This window comes from Anolis carolinensis, chromosome 2, assembly GCF_035594765.1.
Source record: "Anolis carolinensis isolate JA03-04 chromosome 2, rAnoCar3.1.pri, whole genome shotgun sequence".
Classification (NCBI taxonomy): domain Eukaryota; kingdom Metazoa; phylum Chordata; class Lepidosauria; order Squamata; family Dactyloidae; genus Anolis; species Anolis carolinensis.
The window spans coordinates 240,504,121-240,528,941 of record NC_085842.1 but is presented as its reverse complement, the minus strand read 5'-3'; the positions used below and the strand labels follow the sequence as shown (position 1 = coordinate 240,528,941).

Below are 24,821 nucleotides of genomic sequence, written 5' to 3'. Positions count from 1 at the left end.
CATTGCTTTTGAGTGTTTACGAGCCTCGAACCTTGCGTCTAAACGCAGCACCTTAGCTACTAAGGCGTCCCAGCTTTCAGCCGGCTCCAAGCGTGCTAATTCGTCCTGGAGCATATCACTTAACCCGGCAGTAAATAAAAGCATGAATGCATTTTCCCCCCAATCCAGCTGGTGGCGATACAGGTTAAACTTATTTAAGTAATCCAAAACAGTCCCCTTTCCCTGTTTCAACCGATACAGAGCCCACCCAGCGTTCTCCGTGCGGAGAGGATCCCCAAAAGTATCAGTTAACAACTTTTTGAAATTATTCAAATTGTCCTTGACTGGGTCATTTCCCAAAATTAAATTAGTGGCCCATTGTCCTGCGGGACCGGTCAACAAACTCAAAATAAAGGCCACCTTGCTAGTGTCTGTAGGAAAAGCATGAGCACTGAGCTGAGAAAAATAAAGCTCCACTTGTGCCAAAAAGGTTGGCAACTTGCACCTGGTTCCGTCAAAGCGTTCAGGAGTCAAAACATGTCCTTTCACAGCCTGAGCTGTTTGGATAACGGTAAAAGCCGTTTGCAATTGGTCTACTTTGGCCCTTAACTCATCCATCGTCTTCCTGACGGGTTTATTGCTGCAATAAACTTTTTATGGGCGTTGGGCAATCTGTCAAGGACAGAACGCCACAAGATTCAAAGTAACAGAGTTTATTAGATTACAGAACTCAAAAATGCCCGTAAAACACAAGGGCCAGGCAGTTTTTGCCTTTAGGAGCAAAAAGGGGCAAAAGTAAATGTTCAAAAGATAAACCGGATTAAACCGGAGTTTAATCCGGGTAAAAACAAACTGCTTGCTTCAGCCTGGGTATAAACGAAACGAAAGCCAAGGAACAAAAGATACAAAGAATGCAACTAATTGGCAGCAGATTCCTCTCTGCTGCCAACACTGTGCTTAGAGTAACTTGCGTCGCTCCCCCACACACACACAGCAGACAGGATCTCCAACACGAGTAAATCAGCCAAGGATTGTAGCAGTTGAGTAGACCAGTTCCGTTCCGTAGATCAAAGCCAGAAGCAGACGTTTGTAGTTTTTCCAAGTCCAAGAAGGGGGGAAGACAAGCCGTGGTCAGTTCAGTCCGAGTTCTCAAAGCAGGAGATGGCGTCCGTCAAGAAAACGACGGAGGGTCAAGCTAATAAGAGTAAGCACAGGTTTGCACAAACAAATGCCCACACAATCCCTCCCGCCGTCTGACCCTGGATTCCAATCAACTTACGTCACAGCACAGGAAAGCACACAAGTCTTCAGGGAAGCGTCCCACACACACACGGATCCCAAGCGTTTGCCCAGATTACCTTGCCCAACGCAATTTGCAATTGCTCTCAAGCCCCATTTTATGCCAGTTACAAATCTTCATCACTGTCAGCTGTCCTCCTTAACCCGGGCGTTTCCTCATCACTTTCCTCGTCAGAGCTGGAACACCTCTGACTACGCCCAACAGCATCTCCAGCTGTGGATCCCGTCCCATCCCTCCAGCTAAACCATGGGTCTAATCCTGAAGGTCCCCATTCATCTTCTGTCCCATCATGGCCAGTGGCACCCACTTCCTCCCTTACCCGAGTCCAATCCATCTCATCCTCCTCTGAGCTAACCAGCCCCTCCTCCATTCTCTCCGTAAACCCTTCGAAAGACTCCTCGTCAGATGGTGCTGCAAATATGTCTCGCAGTCTTTTTCTCTCTCGCTCCTCGAGAGTATCTGACTCTCGAGGAGTCTTACGCCCACGTCTGTCAGTAACAGAGCCATGAGGCTCAATCATAACAGAAGGGGCTAGGAAAGAAAGCTCAACTGTGGACCAGCTGGCTTGAGGAAATTCACTTTACTGTCACATTGTGAAGCGGCTAACTCAGTCTTCTTTCCCATTTCACAGTCTTTTTGTGTAGTAAGAACTTCAAATTTTTAGCTGTCTTTTCAAAACTGAAGGTAGTTTTGGACAGATGTCAACTAGTTTGTGTACTGGAAAAAAGCCTCGGCTCTTGCCGTGGGAGCTGCAGATACTTCAGCTTGTTTTTGTAACTACCTCAGATGGAGGAAAACAATTTGCAGAGAATTTAAAGAGTGCGTCAGATGAAGTTAGCTACACACTGCCTCTCGAATATTGGTTTTGCTTGGTCTGTGCTGTTTGTTTTTGCAAAAAAGCTCCAGCACATAAGCCAGTTTTTCTCAGAAAACATCAATTTCAGTGGTGTGCATAATCTTTTTTGTGTTTCCTCCCATTATGCTGTATTTCTTACTACTTTTGCAAGAACGGGCTTTTAGTCTATTTTTGTGAGCGTCATTGTGCTCTCGTATCTTATGCAAGTTGACTACTAATGACTGAGAACAATATTACTGCATTGTTGCTGTTAATGTAAAGTGATTTGTGTTTTTTGCACTTAAAAAGGGTATTCAATATACTCTTAGCTGTGTAAAAACTTTCATATGAAACAAGCCACTTTTATATTACGTAAAACTGTATGCTTTTAGTAGGTCTTGTATCAGTGTCAATACATCTTATACAGCATTGGGAACAGCACTAGCTTGGAGAGGGCTCAAATCGCTTCATATTGTGATCTGAAATTTTATATACAGTATATTCCTCTCCCTGAATATACCTTATTAAATATTTTATGATTCATAAAGTGTTAATTGTTTGTATTTTACAGCCATAAAACTCCAGAAGTAAGCGTTTCCTAGAGGAGGACTTTTATATAGGACATGGCATTCCATTTGAAATTTTTGATAAGCAGGGCAAGTAAGTCTGGGATTTAGATTAGTCTTTGGGGCATTTGCCTTGGAGAGCTGTATGTTACAAAAATGTATTTTAGAAAGCCCTTTGTTTTGAGGAGCTGACATTTTCATCTCTTTTGATTGTAGTTACTGTTAACACAACTGACAATATATTTCTTGTTTGTATAGAGCATTTCATACATGTCTTAGTGAACCCTGCAAATCTTCAAGACAGGCTGGTATTATCCCTATATTGCATTTAGGGGACTGAAGCTTTGAGATACTGGGTTGGTTTGGCATTATGTGAACAAAGCTGCTTGAGTTTATATGCTCTTTTTCCTCCCTTTTCCTCCCAGAACAAGCCAAAGAATGGGATTTTAAAATAAAGTGGAAACTTGCAAATTCATTATAATTCCTAATGATGTTTAGAGCCAGGGTAGTTTAAACCACTGCTTCTCAAACTGCGAGTCTTGACCCCAAATGGGGTCCCATTAGCTCAGTCTTGGGGTCACAAAATAATTGGTAACAATATAAGTTGCTGAATGTCACCCAGTGGCTGTTTTAGACATTTACACAAATCTGTTGTACAGTATTTACAATGGACTCTGCAGAAGATGCCTCAGCTGTACTTCATGAAAAGGAAAATCAGCTTGTTTAGCAAGCGTTGCTATGCTGATTTGTTACCAATAAATGGTTGATTTTAATATCTTTTTTATATAATTATATACCCAAGGTCACATAAAATTGTGTCGGGCCAAAAGGGGCTGTGGATGGAAAATGTTTAAGAAGCTGTGGTTGATGAATGGGCCCAGGATCAATTGATGTTTGAGCCACCTTGTGCCAAAATAAGTCTGCAGTAGAACTAAAATATCAAAACTTAAAAAGTAGACTGTTTTTGTTTGCTTAATTTTCTTAGCAGATTTCCCTATACACTTATGCAAAGTAAATTCTGTTGAGTCAGTTTGGCCTAATTCTCAAGTAGGTGAGTCTTCTTTGGCACAGTAATTGTGGATACACAATGAACTCAAAAAAATCTTTCTGCCTTGAACAGAAGGAGACTTTCATTCCTACTCTACAGGCCTCTCAAATTTCTCTGGATGACACTCACTAGGGTGAATGTCAGATAGAAACCATGTGATGTTGTGGAAACTCTGCTGGTTCAGAATCTCTCTACCCAGCCCTGGCCAAGTAGTCTTCAAATTCCTAGTATGTGCTAAAATCTAAGCCTTTAAGCCAACACCTTACTCGCTTAGATGATGAGCACCTAGTAGAGGCAGAGAATCAGCAATATGAAAAAAAATCAGTGTAATGCCTGTGTGTCACGCAACTCCAGTGATCAAATTGCCTTTCAGTGCTCATTATAATATAATTTATACTTCTATGAAATAAGTTTCAAGTGATCCCTTGGTGTTTCCTCTTTTCTGCCAGCTCTGTACAACGGGTACAGAACACTTCATAGGAGCCAGATTGACGTGAGTGTCTTCAACGTGTAATTCCATTTTGGACTCTGCGGCACATTTGTTTATTGTACAATAGCGGCTTTAAAAAGTGATTTGTTTTTTGATGTGTGCTGTAAGGGATATATGGCCATCTTTTAATTTCAAATAAATTCAAATTCAGTTCGTTTCACTTGCATTAATTACTCTAGCAGGCTGTACTAGATGCATTCCTGGGAATGTATGAGTGACCTATTTTTCAAGGCAATCCAGATCTGGAGTGGGGTTTTTTTTGCCAAATTTTACCAGAAATAACAATCAGTCTGATTGCATGTCTGACAGAGCAGTATTATCTTGCCTGTTAAATTCTATATAATTAAGAGTGAGAAATGGCTTAGCATTTCTAACTAAAACACACAACTGCTGCATACAAGAAATACATTTTGTTTCCTTCCATGAAAGAAAGAAAATTAAATTAGAAAAATATCAATAAGGTTCAGAAATACCCTTAGAAATGGAATTACTTTAAGGTGATTTTTAACCTTGGTTTCACATAAGGTGGACACTATTAATCTAAAATAAAACAAAATCTTAGAAAAACCTTGGTTCTGTACTGATGTTAATTGTCAGTTTAAAAGGGAAGAAATGGAATTTTCTTTCCTACAAGCAAATGTCTAGAATTGACATCTGAGTTAAACAGAATGCAGAATATATTTTAATGTAACTTTGGATTATTCCCTTTTCTTTCTAGAATCTCTAGATCAGGAGTCCCCAAACTTTTAAAACAGGGGGCCAGTTCACAATCCTTCAGACCGTTGGAGGGCCGGACTATAGTTGGCCACCAAGCAATAATAATAATAATAATAATAATAATAATAATAATAATAATAATAACAAAACAACAACAATAATATCAAAGAGGGTTGGAAGAGACCCTTTGGGCCATTGAGTCCAACCCCCATCTGCCTTTGTGCACCGAAAGCACAAGCAAAGCATCCCTGACAGATGGCCACCCAGCCTCAATGTTAATAATAATAATAATAGTAATAGTAAAGAGGGTTGGAAAAGACCCCTTGGGCCATTTAGTCCAACCCCCTTCTGCCTCTGTGCACCAAAAGCACAAGCAAAGCATCCCTAACAGATGGCCACCCAGCCTCAATGTTAATAATAATAATAATAATAATAATAATAATAATAATAATAATAATAATAATAATAATGGTTGTAAGAGAAGAAGAGACCCCTTGGGTCATTTAGCCCAACTCGCTTCTGCCCTTGTGCCGTGGGGGCCGGATAAATAGCTTCGATGGGCCGCATCCGGCCCCCGGGCCTTAGTTTGGGGACCCCTGCTCTAGATCATGAGGATATGCTTTGCACAGGCTTCTGGGAATATACTGAGGAATAGGGCCCTAGACATTCTCGTATGGGCAGCTTTTTTGCTTTGTGTGAACACCAGATACAATCCAGATTTCAGAAACCTGGGTATAAAAATCACTTTTACAAAAATCAAGAATTTTGAATCAGACTACAAAGGCTATGGAATCCAGTAATTTTTATTGGAATGCAAACATTTGGAGTTCAAAAACGGAAAATGTTTAATATTACAATTATTACTGCTAGAGGTAAGAAAATTGCTATAAACACCCATAATCTATGACCACAGTCTAATACTGAGAGAGGTTTAGCGGAGCTTGTTTTAACAGTATGTTGGTCTGTGCTCTGTGTCTTCATTTTATACAAAGTGAATATTAAATACATTTTACTCACTAATTTGAACCCCCAAAAGGTTAGAGGAGTACACACACTTTCAAAATCAAGTGGAGATGCCCTTTACCATAGAGTGCTCCAAGGAGAAGAGGCACTGCCATGACAGCTTAAGACACCTTTTTATTTTATTCACACCCCTGTAATCCTTAAATTGTGAAGCAGTGAAGCAGCTCTGGTTCTGAGCAGGTGAAGGCCACATCAGCAAGGACAGCTGGAGAAACTGAGGCACTGCATCACGTTGGTGTGTTTCCCCCTGATACAAGTATATTTACAGGTAGCTGCACAAGAATTTAACAGCATAAAGATCTTTAAAATATACATTGTATATAAAGTTTGCTCACTGGGCGGAAAGAAATCCATCCATCTTGTTTAATGGAAATGTAGAGAGGGAGATTTAAGCCCAGTCGTTTCAAGAGGGGAAAAAAAGGGCAATTGGAGAGGATGAAGGGAGGCAGACACTAAGATGATGCTCTCTTCTGCTCAGCAAACGGTGATTCATAGACTTCCATTGGTGGACAGGTACAAACCAGGTGCTGATCTCCATAGATGTCATCGATTCTAGCAATTGTAGGCCAGAATTTATTTTCAGGCTTCACAAATGGCTAAGGAACAGGGGGAGAAATATTAAGAAAAATCACTAAGGTAAACTTAATACATTATAGAAAATTAAGAGACTGGCTGGAATTTTGTTGGTGGCAAAATCTTAGGGTTGAGTCCCTTATCTAACATATTCGGAATACAGCACCTGTATTTGCTCATATGTACATAATGCCATCTTATACACAAAGCCCTGAATGTAATTTTATGGATTATTTTAAATATTTTGTGCATGAGACAAAGTGTATGTACACAGAACCATTAGAAAGCAAAGGTGCCATTGCCTCAGCTACCCATGTGGACTATTTCAGATTTTGGAGTTGCTTTGTGCAACACCAAGACCACCATGCAACCTCACTTAAAGGAAGCACTATGGCACATCAATAGTTAGGGAGTAAGGGTTTCCTCAGTATCATTTAGCTGAAGCCATGTAAGCCGGGAAAAGAAACAATAATTGCCTTTCTGTTTGTTATTTAATAAAATAAGTTACTTGAATTATTAGTGTTAATGCATTACATACCAGAGGAAAAACTGCTACTTCTCTAGAATAAGGACGATCCCATTTAGGAGCAGCAATGCATGTCAAGGTATGTGGTGACATCTGTCAATAAAATCAAGTTTAAAACATGGAAAATTGCAGTTCTCTAAAATCTGCCACTCAGATTGATTTATGATGCATCTCATTCAGTTGTTCAAAAAGATAACATAGTTCCATTCCTCAAATAAGGGCAAGAACATTCAGCAAGTGAAAGATATGGTAAATCCCTTAACCATAAAATGTATTATAATTGTTTTTTTGGCTATAGATCAGACATTGATCAGTTTTCTTATTAATGCCTACCAAGTGAATCTTTGTTATGCACCTAGTAGTCAATATCAACTTATAGCAACCCCATCATAGCAAGATGTAATCAGAGATTTGTCAGAACATCCCTACAAAGCCTGGTATTCCTTCACAGCCTCCTTTCCAAGTACTAAACAGGCCTGATCCTTCTTAGTTTCAGAGATCAGACAGGATGTGGGGCCATCAGGTGGGTGACATTTAAGTGTATTAAGAGACAACAGTTGAAAATAAAGTGATTTATTTACTTCCGTGGTCACAAACTGCAGAACTATAAGGTCTCTAAAATAGTTCATAGTTTCCATCATGCACAGTGGGCAATCCACTTTAGACTGCTTCAACCAAACTAAAAGGCAACAGCTTTAAAAAGGAGTGGGGCCTCCAGCTACTAACCTTTAATGGATTAATTCTAGCATCCATTCTCCCTTCTTCTATATCAGCAATTTCTTGTCGTATGTTGATCATTGCATCACAAAATCTGTCGAGTTCTGCCTTGTCTTCAGACTCTGTTGGTTCAATCATAAGAGTCCCTGCTACTGGCCAAGACATTGTTGGCGCATGGAATCCTAAGGAAAATAAATTATAAGTATGGGGCTGAAGAGCTATTGGGAAATGTACCAATTCTCCGTACCATCACACAGCTATAAGTAGTCTAAACAGTGGGTATTCTAGCTACGTAACTATGTAGTGTCTTCTAGTCTGATCTCCCCAATCTTGATTTAGCAGGCAGCAGCCAATGGGAGAGATTTGAGTCTGTTCCCCTATCAGTGGGGATATAACACTGATATTCCAACCCTATTTCTGCAAGTGCTTTTCAGTGCAGCATCCAGAAATAGGATCCCTTGTGCCTTTGTTCATGGTACCAGAAATTGCTGGAGGGAAGGGTGGGAGGATTAGTCTACTGCTTCCTGATTAATAGAAGAATTGATCCCTGTTGCTTACACCAGCTGCTGCTGCCTGATAAACCAGGTTTGAGGGACTTTGATCCCAATGTATTTATTCCTTACATAACTGAATAGAGATTATGAATACAAATCAATTAATAGTGCTTAACTTTTGGTCATGCATTTGTAACAGATCATAGTTCCAGCCAAAATTGTTAGAAGCACAACATTTGCAGAGTCCAGTTAATGCTCATTTGCCCTGGATATCCCTTCTCAGTATATAAGACCATCTGCAAAGCCCAGTTATTGGCCTGCAGTTTACATCATGATAAAAAGAAAAACATTAATAGAAGCAGTCTTCTCTCCCCCCATCATCTCACCTTGTTTAGCTATGAATACCCTGTGGATATCTCTGTAAACTATCGGGCTTGGTGTGACATTGAAAATAAGCAGGTATACATTGTGCTAAAAAGGAACATTGCCCTCAGCCACACTCTTTTTGACTTCTTACCATAATCCTGCAGCCGCTTAGCAACATCTACAGCTTCAATATTTGCAGTTTTCTTGAAAGGTCGGGTGTCCAATATAAATTCATGAGCTACATACCCTGCATAAGAACAAAGTTTTATACACAATTTTATATCAAGAAAAATCTAGTTGGAGCATAGGGTATACAGTAGTTGTTTTGCAATTATTTATAGCCACAGGTTTTACTCTGATCATCAACTTTCACTTGGATACTGCAGACTATTGTATACAGTTGTAAAACACCTGATTAAATAGAATTGTCTGAATCAATTCAGACAATACTGTATTATTTCTCCAAATTTCTCTATTGTTGTTCTTCAAGGGTTTACTTTTTAAAAAACCATACATCTTTTTTACTTCTGTGTGTAAACAGAAACAGACATCTGTGTGAGTTCATGTATGTGTTTAATTAAAACTGGCCAAATAACTTTTAAGGAATGGTAAGCGATATATTGACTTCACTGAGAAGCAAATGAGCTCACAGCTGCTCTTACAGCTCTTGAGACTATCCCGTTAGGAAGAAGAATTCCTCCACAAATGCATTTCTACCTCTTAATTACAGTGCTACTAGCCCATGTTCTGCATGAACACATGCTTGGTGAATGGCAAGAATACGAAGCAGGCACAATATGAGGACTAAGTGATCCAGAGCAACAACAGACAGTGATGTGGGTGGATCTCAGACTCCCCTCTCCTCCGCCAATGGATTACAAGAGCAGATACTTTCAGTTCTGATGTCAATTAACCACAGTATTGGATTCTATGTAAAACCTAATCTATGGTTAATCTTAACTATGGTTTATGTAAACAAATTAGCTTTGTCATTTTGGAAATTATTTGAGCTTTGGTTTGTTATAAACTAAAGCAAAGGTTTTCAGCCTCCTTGCAGTCGTGCCTTGGCAAGTTAAGAGGCCTTTGCAAAAGACAGTCAAGAAACAAAACAAAGGTTCTTTAGAAAAAATTACTTATATAAGCTGCTGCTTCACAGGGTACGCAGCTGTACTGATCATCCTTGGAGTGAAGATGGATAAAATTATGAAAATATCATCTTCCAAAACTTGGGTGAGAGCTGCTGGGGGGGGGAGAGCTAGTTTCCTGCAGTTTGCATAGATAACAGATGTTGAAGGTGGAATCATATTTGTTTAGATAGATTTTTACCAAAAGGACACTCTTTTAATATTACATAATAATATTATTATATAATAACAATATTCCTACATTATTGGTGACAGCTGAAAATTCCTTAAACTCCTAAAACTTTGGTACTTTCTTTGTTATATTGAGCATGCACTATCATTTTGGATCACACCCTATTGAGCAGAAGAGAATTCAAGGTGATAATATGTTGCTGTGAGTTTTCTGGGCTGTATGGCCATGTTTCATAAGCATTTTCTCCTGACGTTTCACCCACATCTATAGCAGGCATCCTTAGACGTAGTGAGGTAAATTGGAAACTAGGCAAGAGAGGTTTATATATCTGTGGAAGCTCCAGGGTGGGAGAAAGAACTCTTGTCTGTTGGAGGCAAGTGTGAATGTTGCAATTAATCACCTTGATTAGCATAAATTAGCCTTTTAGTTTCAAGCGCACTAACTCAAATCAAAGAACATGAAAGGCACTGCAGACTAATCCAACCAGAGAAGTCAGCCATAGCAGAGCACTTGATTAACCAACCACAGAAATGCTGGACCACTCTAACTACCATGTCAGGCTACACAGAGAAGCCACAGAAATCCACAAGAAGCTTGTGGACAAGTTCAACAGAAAGGAGGAAACCATGATATTAAATCTGGTTACCAGCATTAAAAAAAAACTTTAATATCAGAACAGTGAATAAACAACAACATTCAGAAAACAGGAATTCCAGACACGAATCAATCACAGCCAGCTAACACCTCCCAACAAAGGATTCCCCAAGACAGTAAACAACCAGAACTCGAAAGTGAAAGGTGAATTAATGCAATTCACACCTGCCTCTAACATGCAAGAGTTCTTTCTCCCACCCTGAACCTTCCACAGATATATAAACCTCCCTTGCCTAGTTTCCAATACACCTCACAACCTCTGAGGATGCCTGCTATAGATGTGGGCGACATGTCAGGAGAAAATGCTTCTGGAACATGGTCATACAGCCCGGAAAACTCACAGCAACCCAGTGATTCTGGCTTGAAAGCCTTCAACAACACAAGGTGATAATACTTGCCTCTGGCTCCTCTAAAGAGGATTTTGTAGTGCTTCTCTAGTCTCTTTGCCATATAATTAGCATTGAGTATTGCAATCTCAGATGCATGCTTAAGGCCTTTTCCTCCCATCATCTGAAAGGGACAGAAAAGAAGAATAATGAAAAATAATATGAAAAATTCTCCATCTCAACTCTCTTTTCTCTCTCTAAACATACATGTTTAAGCTGGACACAGCTTATTCTGAAAAGCACAATGGTGAGTTCTCTCACTAAGGACATAGAAATGGAGTATGCAGAAGTCGAGAAATTAGTATGATTTGAAGACCCATTTCTTTCTCTGATAAATTGTTTAAAAAAACCTATCTTAAATCAATGTTGAGAAAAAATATATTACAATGCAAATAGAAGAATGGGAATGTCCAATTTCTCTTATTCCCTTCTTGCAACCAAGGACAAAAATGTACTCATATTCTTTCTGCTCAGAGCAATTATGTGAATTTCCGTCCGTCTTTTAAATTTTGTGACTTTTTCAGTACAAAAGGAAAGCACAGTGTTCCTTTTGCTTTCAATGAAGTATGAAAAATCTATGGGAAGTTCTTGTCAGGAACGAGAAAATTTCAGAGTATTCTTTAGAACCCAGAGTGTTTTATTTGTAAATAGTAACCCTGGTTGATTTTCACCATTTTAAAAATCCCATTCTGGAGAGTTCATCAGTCCTCTAAAAAAACTTTTCAGGTGGCTGTAGTGATGACAGTACAGTTTGTAGGAAAGTCCAATTGTAGATGCGTCCTTCTGCATCAGTGGTTCCCAACCTTTTTTTGACCAGGGCCCGCTTTGACCAGGGACCATTAGTACCAAAAGGGTTATGAATCAGTTTTTGGTCAACTTTAGATTTGGTTTGGTTATTTGGGTTGCTGATTCAGAAAATTGCATTGGATAGACCACATCAGCTCTAGTTTCTGATACAGAACATATGCTATCTAGTAGTCGCTATCTGCTCGCCCACAGAAAACCATATTTAATAATCTAGAGCTGATGTGATCTATCCAATGCAATGGTCAGCTCTGCGGAAAGAAGCAGAAATAAAATAAAATAAGAGGAAGGAGGTTCTCGGGCCGGATTTTTGTTCTCACAGCCCACAGGTTGAGAACCACTGTTCTACATCAACAAGTCTATCTAAATCCCTCTCCACATGATCTCCACGTCTTTATTTTTAAAAGATGAAAGGGCCTGAGACTACTAAAGACAGTCTTGAAGGGAAGGAGGCATAGAGATGAGTGAAAGTAATAGAAATCCAATACCTTGATATAAGCCCACGAAATGGGCAATATAGCACTAGATCCCCAAGGGGCAGCACTAATTGTTCCTAACGGGCTGGAAGCTTTGTCATGCTGCAACGCAATGACCGGGTGGCTAGGCAGGAAAGGAGCCAAATGCTTCTTCCTAAAAAGGAACAAACAAAAGGTTCTATGTATGGATTAAGCTCCCCTTTCACTGAATCATCACTGTGTTAAAACTAGAACCAGCATCTCATTGGTCACACATGGCCGTGTATTTGGGAATTGTGCCTGCATTTGTACTTTTTTGTATCCCGCAAACAGAGGGTTTTCTATTCCTCCTTCTGCAAGGATGACATCCAAGTCTGTAACAAGAACCAGGAGGCTGTAGGGTGGGTCTGACTTTCCAGACACATTTGGTCACCATGTGGGCACACCAGATTTGTTGTTGAACAGTAAGAGAGAGATGAGCAGCCTTATGCTCCTCCTTCCCTCTGTGCTCAAGAGCATCTGAAACAATCCTGGCATTCCCCACAAACATTCACTGGCCAGAAAAAAATATTTATTTATCTATTTCTTTACCATATTTATACCCTATCCTTCTTACCCTGTAGGGGACTCTGGTTGGCTCACATATATAGGCAGCAATTCGATGCCATAAGAACATACATCAATAAAATAAACATATATTAAAACAATCATTAAAAGCATATCAAACATTTGAAACCACTCATTTAAAATTATTCAGTCCAGTATCACAGTCCATGGCTGTTCCAGAATGTCACTGCACAATTCTATGTTTTCTTATTGCACAAATAGATTACTAACCAAATGATTGGTCCCACATAGTTTTAAACATTTTCGTGAAGGTCAGGAGGGAGGAGGCAGATCTAATTTCACTAAGGAAGGAGTTCCATAGCTGAGGGGCCACTACTGAGAAGGCCCTGTCTCTCGTCCCCACCGGCCGCACTTGTGATGGAAGTGGGACCGAGAGCAGGGCCTCCCCAGAAGATCTTAACCTAGCTGGCTCATAGAGGGAGATACGTTCGGACAAGTAAACTGGGTCAGAACAGTTTACGGCTTTATAGGCTAAAGCCAGCATTTTGAATTGTGCTTAGTATCAGACTGGCAGCTAGTGGAGATGACGTAACAGGGGAATTGTATGCTCCCTGTACCCCATTCCAGTGAGCAATATGGATGCTGCCTGTTGGACTACTTGAAGTTTTCAAATAGTCTTCAAAGACAACCCACAGTCTTCAAAGGCAACCAATCTGTGCCATGCAGACCCCACCCCCCAAATCCTAGTTTTTCTTGTCTACCAGACAAAGGAGACAGATATACGTAGGAAGAAAGAACCACACTGGGAAAGACTAGTATTTTGGCTGGCATGATAAACAGGACTTTGGATTAGCTTATCAGTTTTAGCCAAGTGGTCCAATATCTAAAGACCAGCTTCCATTTGCAATCCATCATACAAAGGCTATTTAAAAAAACACTATCATTCTTATCAACATGTCATAAATAGCTCCAGTAGTTCATCTTTCTGTCCTTAAAACAGTAATCATCAAATAATTCTTTAAAAAGGAGAATTCCCTCCTCCCTATGCAGAACCTGGAAGGCAAATGTTTTGAATTAAGGATACTTCTCACTTTACTTCTTGAAGGTTATAGGATGAAAGGATGTATTCTGTAAAATAATGAAACGACCACTTCAAACCTTTTTAAAATAAAGTTTGGTCTAATAAGTTACGTGCACTTGAAAACAGGAAATTTGGTAGACTGACTCCTTCCCTATGGCACAGGATTATTTACATTATAATCTCAGGTATACAAAATCAGATGGGCTTGTTTACAAGCAAATACATTCAGCAATGTATATTTTTATTAAAATATTAATGAATAAAGAAAGAAACATGAATATTCTTTATCACACGAGTTCAATACTAACACTCCAATTGGTCCCATGCCAGGTCCTCCTCCTCCATGAGGAATGCAGAAAGTTTTGTGAAGATTTAAATGGGAGACATCTGACCCATAATCTCCAGGACGACACAGGCCAACCTATTAGAGAAAGGACATCACAACATTTCAAAGACATCACATTTCAAATTCAAAAGTTGACGGCTTATAACTGGGGTGAGTGGGGGACGTGTAGCCTAATGGCTCCATGGGGGAGACATAGACAAGAAATGGGTGTGAAAATGGGATGAAAACTATCACACAATAAGAGGCAGTTATCCAATTGTGCAGTGCTGAACAGGGCATCCATTTTTGGATTTGGCTCTGCTCAACATTAGCTGCGAAGTCCAACCAATTTATTCTTGTGGTCAAAGGAAGGGTTGCCAGGTTCCAGGACACAGGGCGAAGTCTCAATGAACTGTTGTGCTTCCCCAGGCCTCCAGATGGAAATATATCTCAAGGTGAGTGGTGCTGGAAGGGGTGAAAATTTGGTTTTAATGTATGGGGAGCTTTTAGAGCCTAGACAACTATCTCCTCCCCATTAGCACCAGGGCTTACTGCAATGGTTGGCAAGTGCCAATCTGGGAGCATCAGGCTACACATTCTACTGTCTTCTCAATTAGTTGCTCCTCCCATTTTTCATGCTACAGTTGATGTTGTTGTTCCTCCTCTTCTTTTTCTTCTCTCTCTGTTGGAAATGACAAGCTTCTTCAAGCCTTCTCTAGTAATGTTTATCTATGATCCTGTTGTTTATTGTCTCCTGTATGTATGTTCTAATATGCAGCTTCCTTTACTCTATGGTTCCTGAGAAGTTATAAAAGGGGCTGCAGATCACATGATCATGACCAGGCTACTGCAGATTACTTCAGATTTTAGATCACACACTTTTTTTTTTCAGTGTCAGGAGCAACCAGAGTTGCTTGCTGACACGAAACCGGAGATCACACACTTGCTTGCTGTTTTGTTGTGAGTGATGTTCTGGCTGGATGGCACAGAGAATTGGCACAGTGTATGCTGAATACATAAAGGTTGTGAATATTTTTTTTTATCAAAGTCTACTTCATTTTTGTCTCTTGAGTGCATGATGGGAGAGTATATATTTTTGGGCACTGAAAAACACTTCTAAAGCTCTGCTGTTTTTATGCACTGGCAAATCCCTGTTTTCCTAACAGATCAGAGATAGCAGGTTATTCAGTCTAACAATTGAAACCATTGATTCTAGTTGTATAGCATAAGAGAAGATTCTACTCTAAATGGTTTTTGACTCTTCTCTGAAAGGTCATGCTTTTCTAAAAGTTATGATCTCCAAAAGGTGTTTTTCCAGAAGGTTATATATGCCATTGTCCAAAAACCCCTTCCTCCTCTACAAATTGAAGGAATTTGCAAACTTTTTTCCTACCTGGGCATTCATATTTGCTCCATCTAGGTAAACTTGGCCTCCGTGTTTGTGAATTAAGTCACACAATTCACTGATTTCCTCTTCAAAGACACCATTAGTGGATGGATATGTGATCATGATGGCTGCTAGGTTTTCTTTGTGCTTATCCACCTTCACAATAAGAAAAAAGAGAACAATGTGGAAAGGGAAAGAAAAATGTGAGAGAGATCAACACTTTTCTAGGTCGTTGCAATATCTCAGAGCAAAGAGTATAATATCTCTGGTTAAAACACTTTCACACTACAGAAGGGTAGCACTATGATTTCACTTTAACTGCTATGGGTGCATTTCATGGGATCTTGGGGTTTTTAATTTTGAAGAGAGAGGCAATAAATAATAATTTATTACCCACCTTTCCTTACGGCTCGAGGTGGGGTAAATCAAAAATTATACCTATATACAGTATGATTCTTATATATGTGGGACCACATATCCCTGCCCATCCTCCCCACTATCTGTCATGTCTTGCTCTTCAGTTGCTACTCAGTGGTGGAGAACTGAGGCTACAACCCCTTCCAGGTGCATATATACCTTTTGGGGAAGGTGGGTGAGGCTGTAGTCAAAGCACCTTAAAACAGCTGCTAAAAGGATCTGGGATTGATGCACAGGCACACAAACTGCCATATGTGCAATTTCACAGAGACCACGATGGAGAAGTCTCTTTTTCTTCTTATCCCTCTTTATTTTTGCTCTGTCTTCTTTTATTTCATTGTATTTCAGCTTTTTGTTTTTTTTGTTTCTAATCTTTATACTTTTAATATATTTTAAAATTTGCAATAAAAGGAACGTTGGGGTTTGTAGTCTGGCAAGGTGCTAGAGCTGAAAATTCAAATACTCCTCTCTAAACAAATATCACTGTTAGTGGGGGCACTTTTGGTCATTGCAGCAGTGTAATGATTGTAAAACTGCAATTGTATAATTGGGTTGTTGTGGGTCTTTCGGGCTGTATGGCCATGTTCCAGAAGCTTTCTCTCCTGACATCTCACCCATATCTATGGCAGGCATCCTCAGAGATTGCCTGCCATAGATGTAGGTGAAATGTCAGGAGAGAAAACTTCTGGAACATGGCCATGCAGCCTGAAAGACCCACAGCAACCCAGTGATTCCGGCCTTGAAAGCCTTTGACAATAAATTGCATAATTACAATGTCAAAGGACAGACTTTGTAATTACTGATCAAGAAGCCTACCTTTTTTTAGTAAATAAGGCAGAGTGTCATGGATCAGCAGACATGGTCTAGAAACTAAGAGAAGCAGCTGCACAGTGTTGGTTTAAATTGCTAAATTATCTAGCATCAACAAGTGTTTTAAGACATAAAATGTTTTTCTGCTATGAATATTTTTTCAAGATCTTGAGATTTAGAGGCAACTAATAACCAAAGCTGTATAATACGAGAGAAACTCACCATTGCCTTAAGATGGCCAGCATCAATGTTTCCATTTTTATCTACTTCCACTGGCTGAATTTTCATCCCTGCCATCTGAGCACTTGCTGGGTTAGTACCATGGGCAGATTTAGGAATAAGACAAACCTAAAGTGGAAAAAAGAGACTTAACATTAATAGAAAGTTCATCTTGTACATATCTGATCTCAAGATGTTAATAGTTCAGCAGTTAAGCCCTAAGACTATATTGTGTCTGTGTCTTCAATTCATCTTTCAACTTATTGGCGACTAGTGTTGTGCTTTTGTATGGAATTGCTGTTTGTTTTGTGTAATTTCATTCGTTTCCATCTCAGTTTTGTATTTGTTCCCGCTAATGAAAATGGGACGCCTATGTGAACAAAATTTTTGTCTGCCTTACGAAAAAGACTGAAAATTTTTGGACCATTGGCTGCAATGGGAGGGCTTCCGAGGCTCCCCCCCCCCCCCCGAGTGGTCAAAATTGCCACACACTGAGGGCACTTCTACCCTTTTAGCCCACCAACTTTTAAAATGTTTGGATCTTCTGCAGAGTACTATTGTTATTATTATTATTAACTCCCATTGGCACACATTAGCTGTCATGGAGAGGTACTCCTCTTCCAGACTCAGCTTAGGGTTCCAGAGGAATATGAATATATAATTAAGACCTATTGGTACACATCAGATGTAATGGGAAGGCACTCATCTTCCAGACTCAGCTTAGGGTCCCAGAGTAACTATCATTATTTATATACAGTGTTTCCCCGAAAATAAGACTGTGTCTTATATTAATTTTTGCTCCCAAAGATGCACTAGGTCTTATTTTCAGGGGATGTCTTGTTTTTCCATGAAGAAGAATGCACATTTATTGTTGAACAAAAAAATGAACATTTATTATATACTGTACAGTAGTTGTCATCACAAACCAGCATAACCAGAAAAACTGTGAATTCTATCAAGAATGTCTTGTTATTACCATTATTTCCATGTACAATAATCTATGGTGTGTACATTTGCCAATCCTGCATGCTTTAGTGTTGTGTTTGGCGGGCATGCTTACAAACAAAAACTTTGCTAGGTCTTACTTTCAGGGGAGGCCTTATATTTAGCGATTCAGCAAAACCTCTACTAGGTCTTATTTTGAGGGGATGTCTTATTTTTAGGGGGAAAGGGTGTGTATATATATATAAATATATATATATATACAGAGAGAGAGAGAGAGAGAGAGAGAGAGAGAGAGAGAGAGAGAGAGAGAGACCCATTGGTACATATCAGATGTAATGGGGAAGCACTCCTCTCCCAGACTCAACTTAGGGTCCCAAAATAACTATTGTTATTTATATATATTAATATTATTGTTAACACCCATTGGTATACATCAGCTGTAATGGGAAAGCAGCCTTCTGTCAGTACCTGCTTATTGTTATGGGCCAAAATGAAAGGAAAATGAAAGCAAGCATGATGACTGTGCGGCTTTCATTTTTGTGTTGCCTCTTGTTTCCTATGGAAATGTCATCATTTGTTTTGTGTAGACGAACAGTCGAAACAAAACGATAATATGAAGGAAACAAAAGAAAAATTTTCGCTCACATCTCTAATGGTGACTTCATTAATTTCACTGCGTTTTCCTAGACAAAGAATACTCAAAGGCAGGTTTGCCAGTTCCTTCCTCTGACATGTAGTTTACAGCACTCTTTCTTAAACGGTGAGTCCGGACCCCAAATGAGGCTCCCTTCATTTAATCTTGGGGTCACAAAATAATTGGTTAACAACAAACGGTTACTGGACCTCACCCAGTGGCTGTTTTAGACATGTACACAAACTGTAGTATTTATAATGGAATCCGCAGAAGATGCTTTAGCTGTACTTCATAAAAATGAAAATCAACCTGCTTAGCTAGCCCTGCAAATGCTGATTTGGTATCAATAAATGTTTGAGTTTTATACCTATTTTATATACTGATATACTTGAGGTCATGTAAACATTTATAGGGCCAAAAGGGGTCACGGATGGAAAAGTTTAAGGAGTCTTGATCTACATCACCTGGTATTTTTGGATGATTCCTGATCCAAATACTAGCCAGGGCTGACCCAGGTTAGTTTCTGAGAACAAACAACATCTGGTGCCTTTAGGCCCTCCAGGTGTTTAGGACTGCAACTTCCAGTTTATCAGCTGTTCAGAACTGCGGGAGTTGAGGTCCAAAACACCTGGAGGGCCGAAGTTTGCCCATGCCTGCTTTAGGGTATTTAGGTTGTCATGGTTCTGTTTTACAGGTGGGCATATTGTTACCTTTCCTAGTGTTCTGGTTAGCTAAAGAGTTAGCAATTGCTATAAATATAGCCCTACCTCTATCCACCCTGTATTGCCATATAACATTTTGTGATATCCAAGTTCTGTTACCACACTTTCTGCCTATTTACACAAAGGAATCAGTTGAAAAGCAAGTACAATTCTTCTAAAAATATTTTTCCCCTCTTAGTGGCCAGCTATTATTTTTATGCCAGAAAATATTGAGAGAGCATGCTGAGATTAAGTGCCTTAGGTCTGAGAAAACAATACACAGAGTAACTTGTTCCTTGTGGCAAATCACCTCAAATCTCTTTAGGTTTTAGTCATTAATTTCTAGTTGTTTTACCTAGTGATAAATTTATATTATGTGTTTGTTTATATAGGTTTTAAAGTTTTATCTTTGCTATTGTCTGATGTGATCTGCTTTGTTGTAATTTGTTTGTATATTTCTCCTTGCTGTCACTGAATATTTTGGAAACTACCTTGAATCCCTCTGGGGAGATAGGGCGGTCTACAGATAAATAAGCTATTATTATTATTATTATTATTATTATTATTATTATTATTATTATTATTATCATCATCAACTTTAGAAGTTATCTATTTTAAAATACTGTATTGCCAAAAATCTTGCATTATCAGAAGTAGCTATGCAGATTAAGGCCAGCTGTCACAGCAAAGGTCCTGGGAGGTTCTGCTGCAACTGCTTGTCTGAACATGACCCATAACCAGGAAATATTTCAGGCATCATTTCACAATACCCCAATATGTGGCACATCAGAAACCCTTTGATTGTGATGCCGCATGGCTTGAAGAGATAGGCTTTGGCGATCATGTTCAGCCATTAACAACCAGAAATATGAATCCAAAATGTTAGGAGATTGTAAGTTTGGCTCAGGATCACATAAATATTGACACAAGGCTTTGTCTCCTTAAATGATCTGAATGACCATAAATAGCTGAAAAGCTAATTACTCACTTCCAGCACTTGTGAAGCTATTGAAAAGTGTCCTTCTTTTACAACAACAAGTGACAAAAAGTTTTTAAATTCATTTCTTTAGTCTTGTGCCTTCTGATAGGGATGTGGAACAGAAGGCCTTCCAGATGCTGCCTGCCTGGATATCCCATCATCCCATATCAATTGGTTATATTAGCTAAGGCTGAGAGGGATTTTTGTCCAAATATAAAGGAGAAGCAGAGTATTGGATAAAAGAAAATTTATTCTATACACAGACATATACAGACATCCGAGAAAGTATAATACCCAGCTACAGGCTGAGTATTCTTTATCCAAAATGCTTAAGACCAGAAGTGTCTTCTATTTCAGGATTTTTGGATTTTGGAATATCTGTATTTGTACATATGTACATAATGAGATATTGTGGAGATGGGACCCAAGTCTAAACATGAATGTTTCATATATGCCTTATACACATGGCCTGAAGTTAATTGTATACAAAATATTTTAATACTTTTGGGCATAAAAAAGTTTGTGGATACTGAATTATCTGAGGTCAAAGGTGTCACTACTGCAGCTGCCCATGTGGAGAAATTTGGATTTTGGAATATTTTGGAATCCTGGATAAGGGATGCTCAACCTGTACCATTCTGAAATCTACTAGCTGATGTTGGTAGATTGAAGACATACATATCTGAAATACCTCCAAATAGATTTTTATATTTCTTTGTAACTATATAAGGAGTCTTGTTTTATTTAAATGGAACTCTACTGGATTTTCTCTAATATTTTTAGTGATTTTATTTTGTGTACCTATGAATATCTGACAAATGTGCACTGAGTTTTTTTTAAAAGTGACCAGTGTGTGTTTTGCATTCAAATATATAGGCATCATCCCTCTTTCTTTAACACTATAAAGGAAGTTCAACAAGTTAAGGAGCTGCGGTAGTGCAATGGGTTAAACCCTTGTGCCGGCTGGACTTCTGACCTGAAGGTTGCTAGTCCGAATCCGCAAGACAGGGTAAGCTCCCACCTGTCAGCTCTAGCTTGCGGGGGACATGAGAGAAGCCTCCCAGCTAACACATCCCGGCATCCCCTGGGCAACCTCTCTGCAGACAGCCAATTTTCTCACACCAGAAATGACTTGCAGTATGTTCTCAAGTCGCTTCTGAACATAATTTTAAAAAAATATTGTTTGGCTAAAACACATTGAACTTCCTCTCTGTGTGTAATAAAACGTTTTTTAATATATCCCAATAGTCTGATTTTCCTTTATATCAAGTTCCACTGATGTTTGTTCTCTTTCTCCTTCAGCTAGGAGTTGCAGTCCAATAATATCTGGAGAGCCACATGTTTCTCATCCCTTCCTGACAGTTATCAATACCTTTATCCACAATGCCAAAAGACAGAATACATATAAAGCTGCTGTGGCTTTGGTAAAATTGTTTCCTATCCTTACAAAATATTCACAAAGATGTCAGGAAAAAGCTTATTGTTAGACACTGTGAGTCTGTATGGAAAGCAAGGCGAGATAGAAATTAATAATATTGCATTTAAAACATTGTATTAAATATATTTTTCCTTCAGAAAGTTTTTCAGTCTAAACAATTGCCTTCCATAGAGCAAATTTATTATCAAGAATAGTATAATGCTTGATTAAATATATTATCTTATTTGGTTACCATCAAGATATTTAATTAATTAATTAATTAAACTCACAGCAACCCATTAAATTAACTGTTCTTTTTTATAATCAGACTTTTAATTGCTTTTCATTCTGTTGCAGTTTATATTTTTAATTAATATAATTTAAAAATGTGTGCTTCTTTACTATATAAATTTGAAATAATGATCTGTATTGATCTAAAATTAAACAGAGGTTTTTATTATTTTTATGGATTATGGTAATGGGGAAGGAGGTTTCCAAGAATGGCCGCGGAAGCCGACAACTTTGTATTAGCAAGGCAACCTAGCTGTGAATTTTAGTTCACAATACTGCTCTAATCCCTACACAAAAGCCTTCTGGCTGACCCAACAAGGTTTTGAAAAATCATCGTGCCCTGGCCCAGTTCTTGGTATGCCTTTCTGCTAATCTCAGCTTTGCTTTAATGTTGCTAATGAGCTACTTCCCGGATTTCTGCAGTAAAAACCCAGCTGCGCATAGCTGTTCTCCAGACACAAGAGACGGGGCCTCAGTGGGAACTTCCAGTGAGAAAGGAATGTACTGAGGAACAAAAAATAAAGGAGCTAACACTTTCAACAAATCTGTATTATGCTTGTACTCGTTGGTTGTTATCTGAAGAACTGAGGGCAGGGTCCACAGATTTTGGCTCACTTTGAGCGTCAAAACTTGTGACAACGTCCAAGCATTCTTTTTCTCCTGGGGAGAAGCTTTACTTCTGTTCCATCACTGAGCTTCAGGGGAGGAATCTGAAGATGTCAGAAGTACTGTCAGCTCAGCATCACTTTAAGAGGCCAAAACCCCTATTAGTCTTGTCCTACCTCTGAATAAAAACACTGTGAGTTTTGGGGGGAACAATGAAGTCTGCCAAACTGCTTGTTGAATCCAAGAGCCTCCGAAACCCAACACAAATCCAACAATGACTCTATTACTTTAAGGCTCAAATAGGTCGTGCAAGTGTACTTATCTGGAGAGCCACTGTGGAGTCCACTGGGAAGAACATTGATCGGGCCCTGATAAGTGGAGCTTTTAACCTGTAGCTGATAAGGCTTTATGTTTTCCATATGCATCAGTGATGTCCAATCTGGTCCTCAAGGTGTTTGGGACTCCAACTCCCATAACCCCATACAGCTTGTCCAAGTCTCAAGAATTCTGGGAGCTGAAGTCCAAAGCACTGATATAAATGTTGAGAATCCCTTATTTATTTATTTGCAGTATTTATATTTCGCCCTTCTCACCCTGAAGGGGACTCAGGGCGGATCACAGAACATACATATACAGCAAACATTCAATGGCATTTTATACACAGACAAGACAGACAATTGTACATAGGAGATATCTATAGGCTTTTCCCATCCCCGGCATGTTGGAGGCTTATGCTCGTTTCCAGCCACCGGGGGGGCGGGGTGCACTGTCACTCCTTCTCCCTGCCAAAGAGCTTTTTGTTTCTAAACTTCCTCTTTTTTAGTCAATCACTGGGATTTTTCTCTTAAGGATGTCTTAAAATACCTCCCCCGCTTTTAAGTGTTACCTATTTATCTACTCACATTTTTTTTCTTTGGAACCGCTAGGTTGGCGAATGCTGGGCTAAAGACCAGGAGCTCACCCTGACCTGGGCTTCGAACCGTTAACCTTGGATTGACAAGATTTACTGCAGCTAATGTTTAACCTGCTGTGCTAAAGCCAGGCCTATGCTTATCAGACATGCTTGGGAACTGAAGTGTTTTGTATTTAGGATATTATTATTTTTTTTGGGGGGGGGGGCGGATTTGGAATAGTTACATACTCATAATGGAATATCTTAGAAATGGGACCCAAAATCTAAACTTGAAATTCATTTATGTTTCATACACACATTAGAAACATAGTCTGAAGATGATTATATGCAAAATAATAAAAAGGAGTGTGTCTGCAAAAGACTGGGAAAAAAAAACAGGGGAGGATTATAACAAAACCCAAAATACAGAAAAGAACAATACCTTTCCTGGCCAAGCAATGATGAAGAAGCTAATGAAGCTTTGTAAACATATCTGATGTATTTTTCTGGATTTTGGTTGGCCAGTAAAAGCACCACTTGTTTGTGAATTTTGTTGCAGAGAAAAATTATGTTGCATAACAAACATCTAGACTTCATAGGCATGGTAAATAAGCATATAACCAGTCCTCCTTTGAGCCTACATTAAGCACAACTAGACTGTGCACACTGAAAAACCAGGCTCTTTTTCAAGAGTTTAGACATTAGACAAGATTTATCTTTTTTTTACTCACACTTCGCTGCCATTCTCCTTTTGCATTTAAATATGCCTTGATTGCAGCCAGTCCAGCATATTCACCTTGAGCCCCACTGTTTGATAATTTCCAGACAGGTAGCAAAATAATCAAGGTTAGTATAACTAATTCAGAACTAATAATCAAAACAAATGTTCCTAAACATATACTTTAAGAACTTTATACATACACCCTATCAACCTGGAATAGAGACATGAGAATATAAAATGTGACTTAATATTTACTTTCATTATATTCCATGTTGGAAAGCAAGTAGTTTATTCAACAGACTAGAAGATGTTCCATTACTATGTGTTTGTAACTAAGTAGTTTCTCTTTTAGACTTCTTTGTGAAGAAGTCAAGAAAGGAGTAAAGTACTGAGGTGTTTTAACTAACGAGCTCTGACAACACTGCTTAGGACATGTTACCTTCTCCTATCCCAAAGCGATCTCCTTTGTTTTTAATAGGTGGTAACAGCATGGAATTGTATCAATACAGGTTTGGCACAGGACTCCTACAGTCCAAAAAAACAAGTGCCAGTCCTCAATCTACATACAGATTATGGGGT

At 39.0% G+C, this 24,821-nt stretch overlaps 2 protein-coding genes across 2 annotated transcripts in view; one reads left to right on the top strand and one right to left on the bottom strand.

Moving 5' to 3' along the window:
• Positions 1–4,373, top strand: part of uhrf2 (ubiquitin like with PHD and ring finger domains 2) — an 89,667-nt gene extending 85,294 nt beyond the window's left edge. Inside the window, exon 18 of the mRNA XM_062971940.1 lies at positions 1,808–4,373. The gene's annotated coding sequence lies outside the window, so the exon portion shown is untranslated. The remainder of the gene's footprint in view (positions 1–1,807) is intronic.
• Positions 4,374–5,720: 1,347 nt separating this feature from the next.
• Positions 5,721–24,821, bottom strand: part of gldc (glycine decarboxylase) — a 52,603-nt gene continuing 33,502 nt past the window's right edge. The window contains exons 16-25 of the mRNA XM_003216567.4: positions 24,253–24,328; positions 17,060–17,185; positions 15,617–15,766; positions 14,207–14,319; positions 12,284–12,425; positions 11,004–11,115; positions 8,786–8,881; positions 7,784–7,956; positions 7,070–7,150; positions 5,721–6,554 (exon numbers count right to left, since the gene is read on the bottom strand). Of these exons, the coding sequence (XP_003216615.2) occupies positions 6,411–6,554; positions 7,070–7,150; positions 7,784–7,956; positions 8,786–8,881; positions 11,004–11,115; positions 12,284–12,425; positions 14,207–14,319; positions 15,617–15,766; positions 17,060–17,185; positions 24,253–24,328 (1,213 nt within the window). The 3' untranslated portion in view covers positions 5,721–6,410. The remainder of the gene's footprint in view (positions 6,555–7,069; positions 7,151–7,783; positions 7,957–8,785; positions 8,882–11,003; positions 11,116–12,283; positions 12,426–14,206; positions 14,320–15,616; positions 15,767–17,059; positions 17,186–24,252; positions 24,329–24,821) is intronic.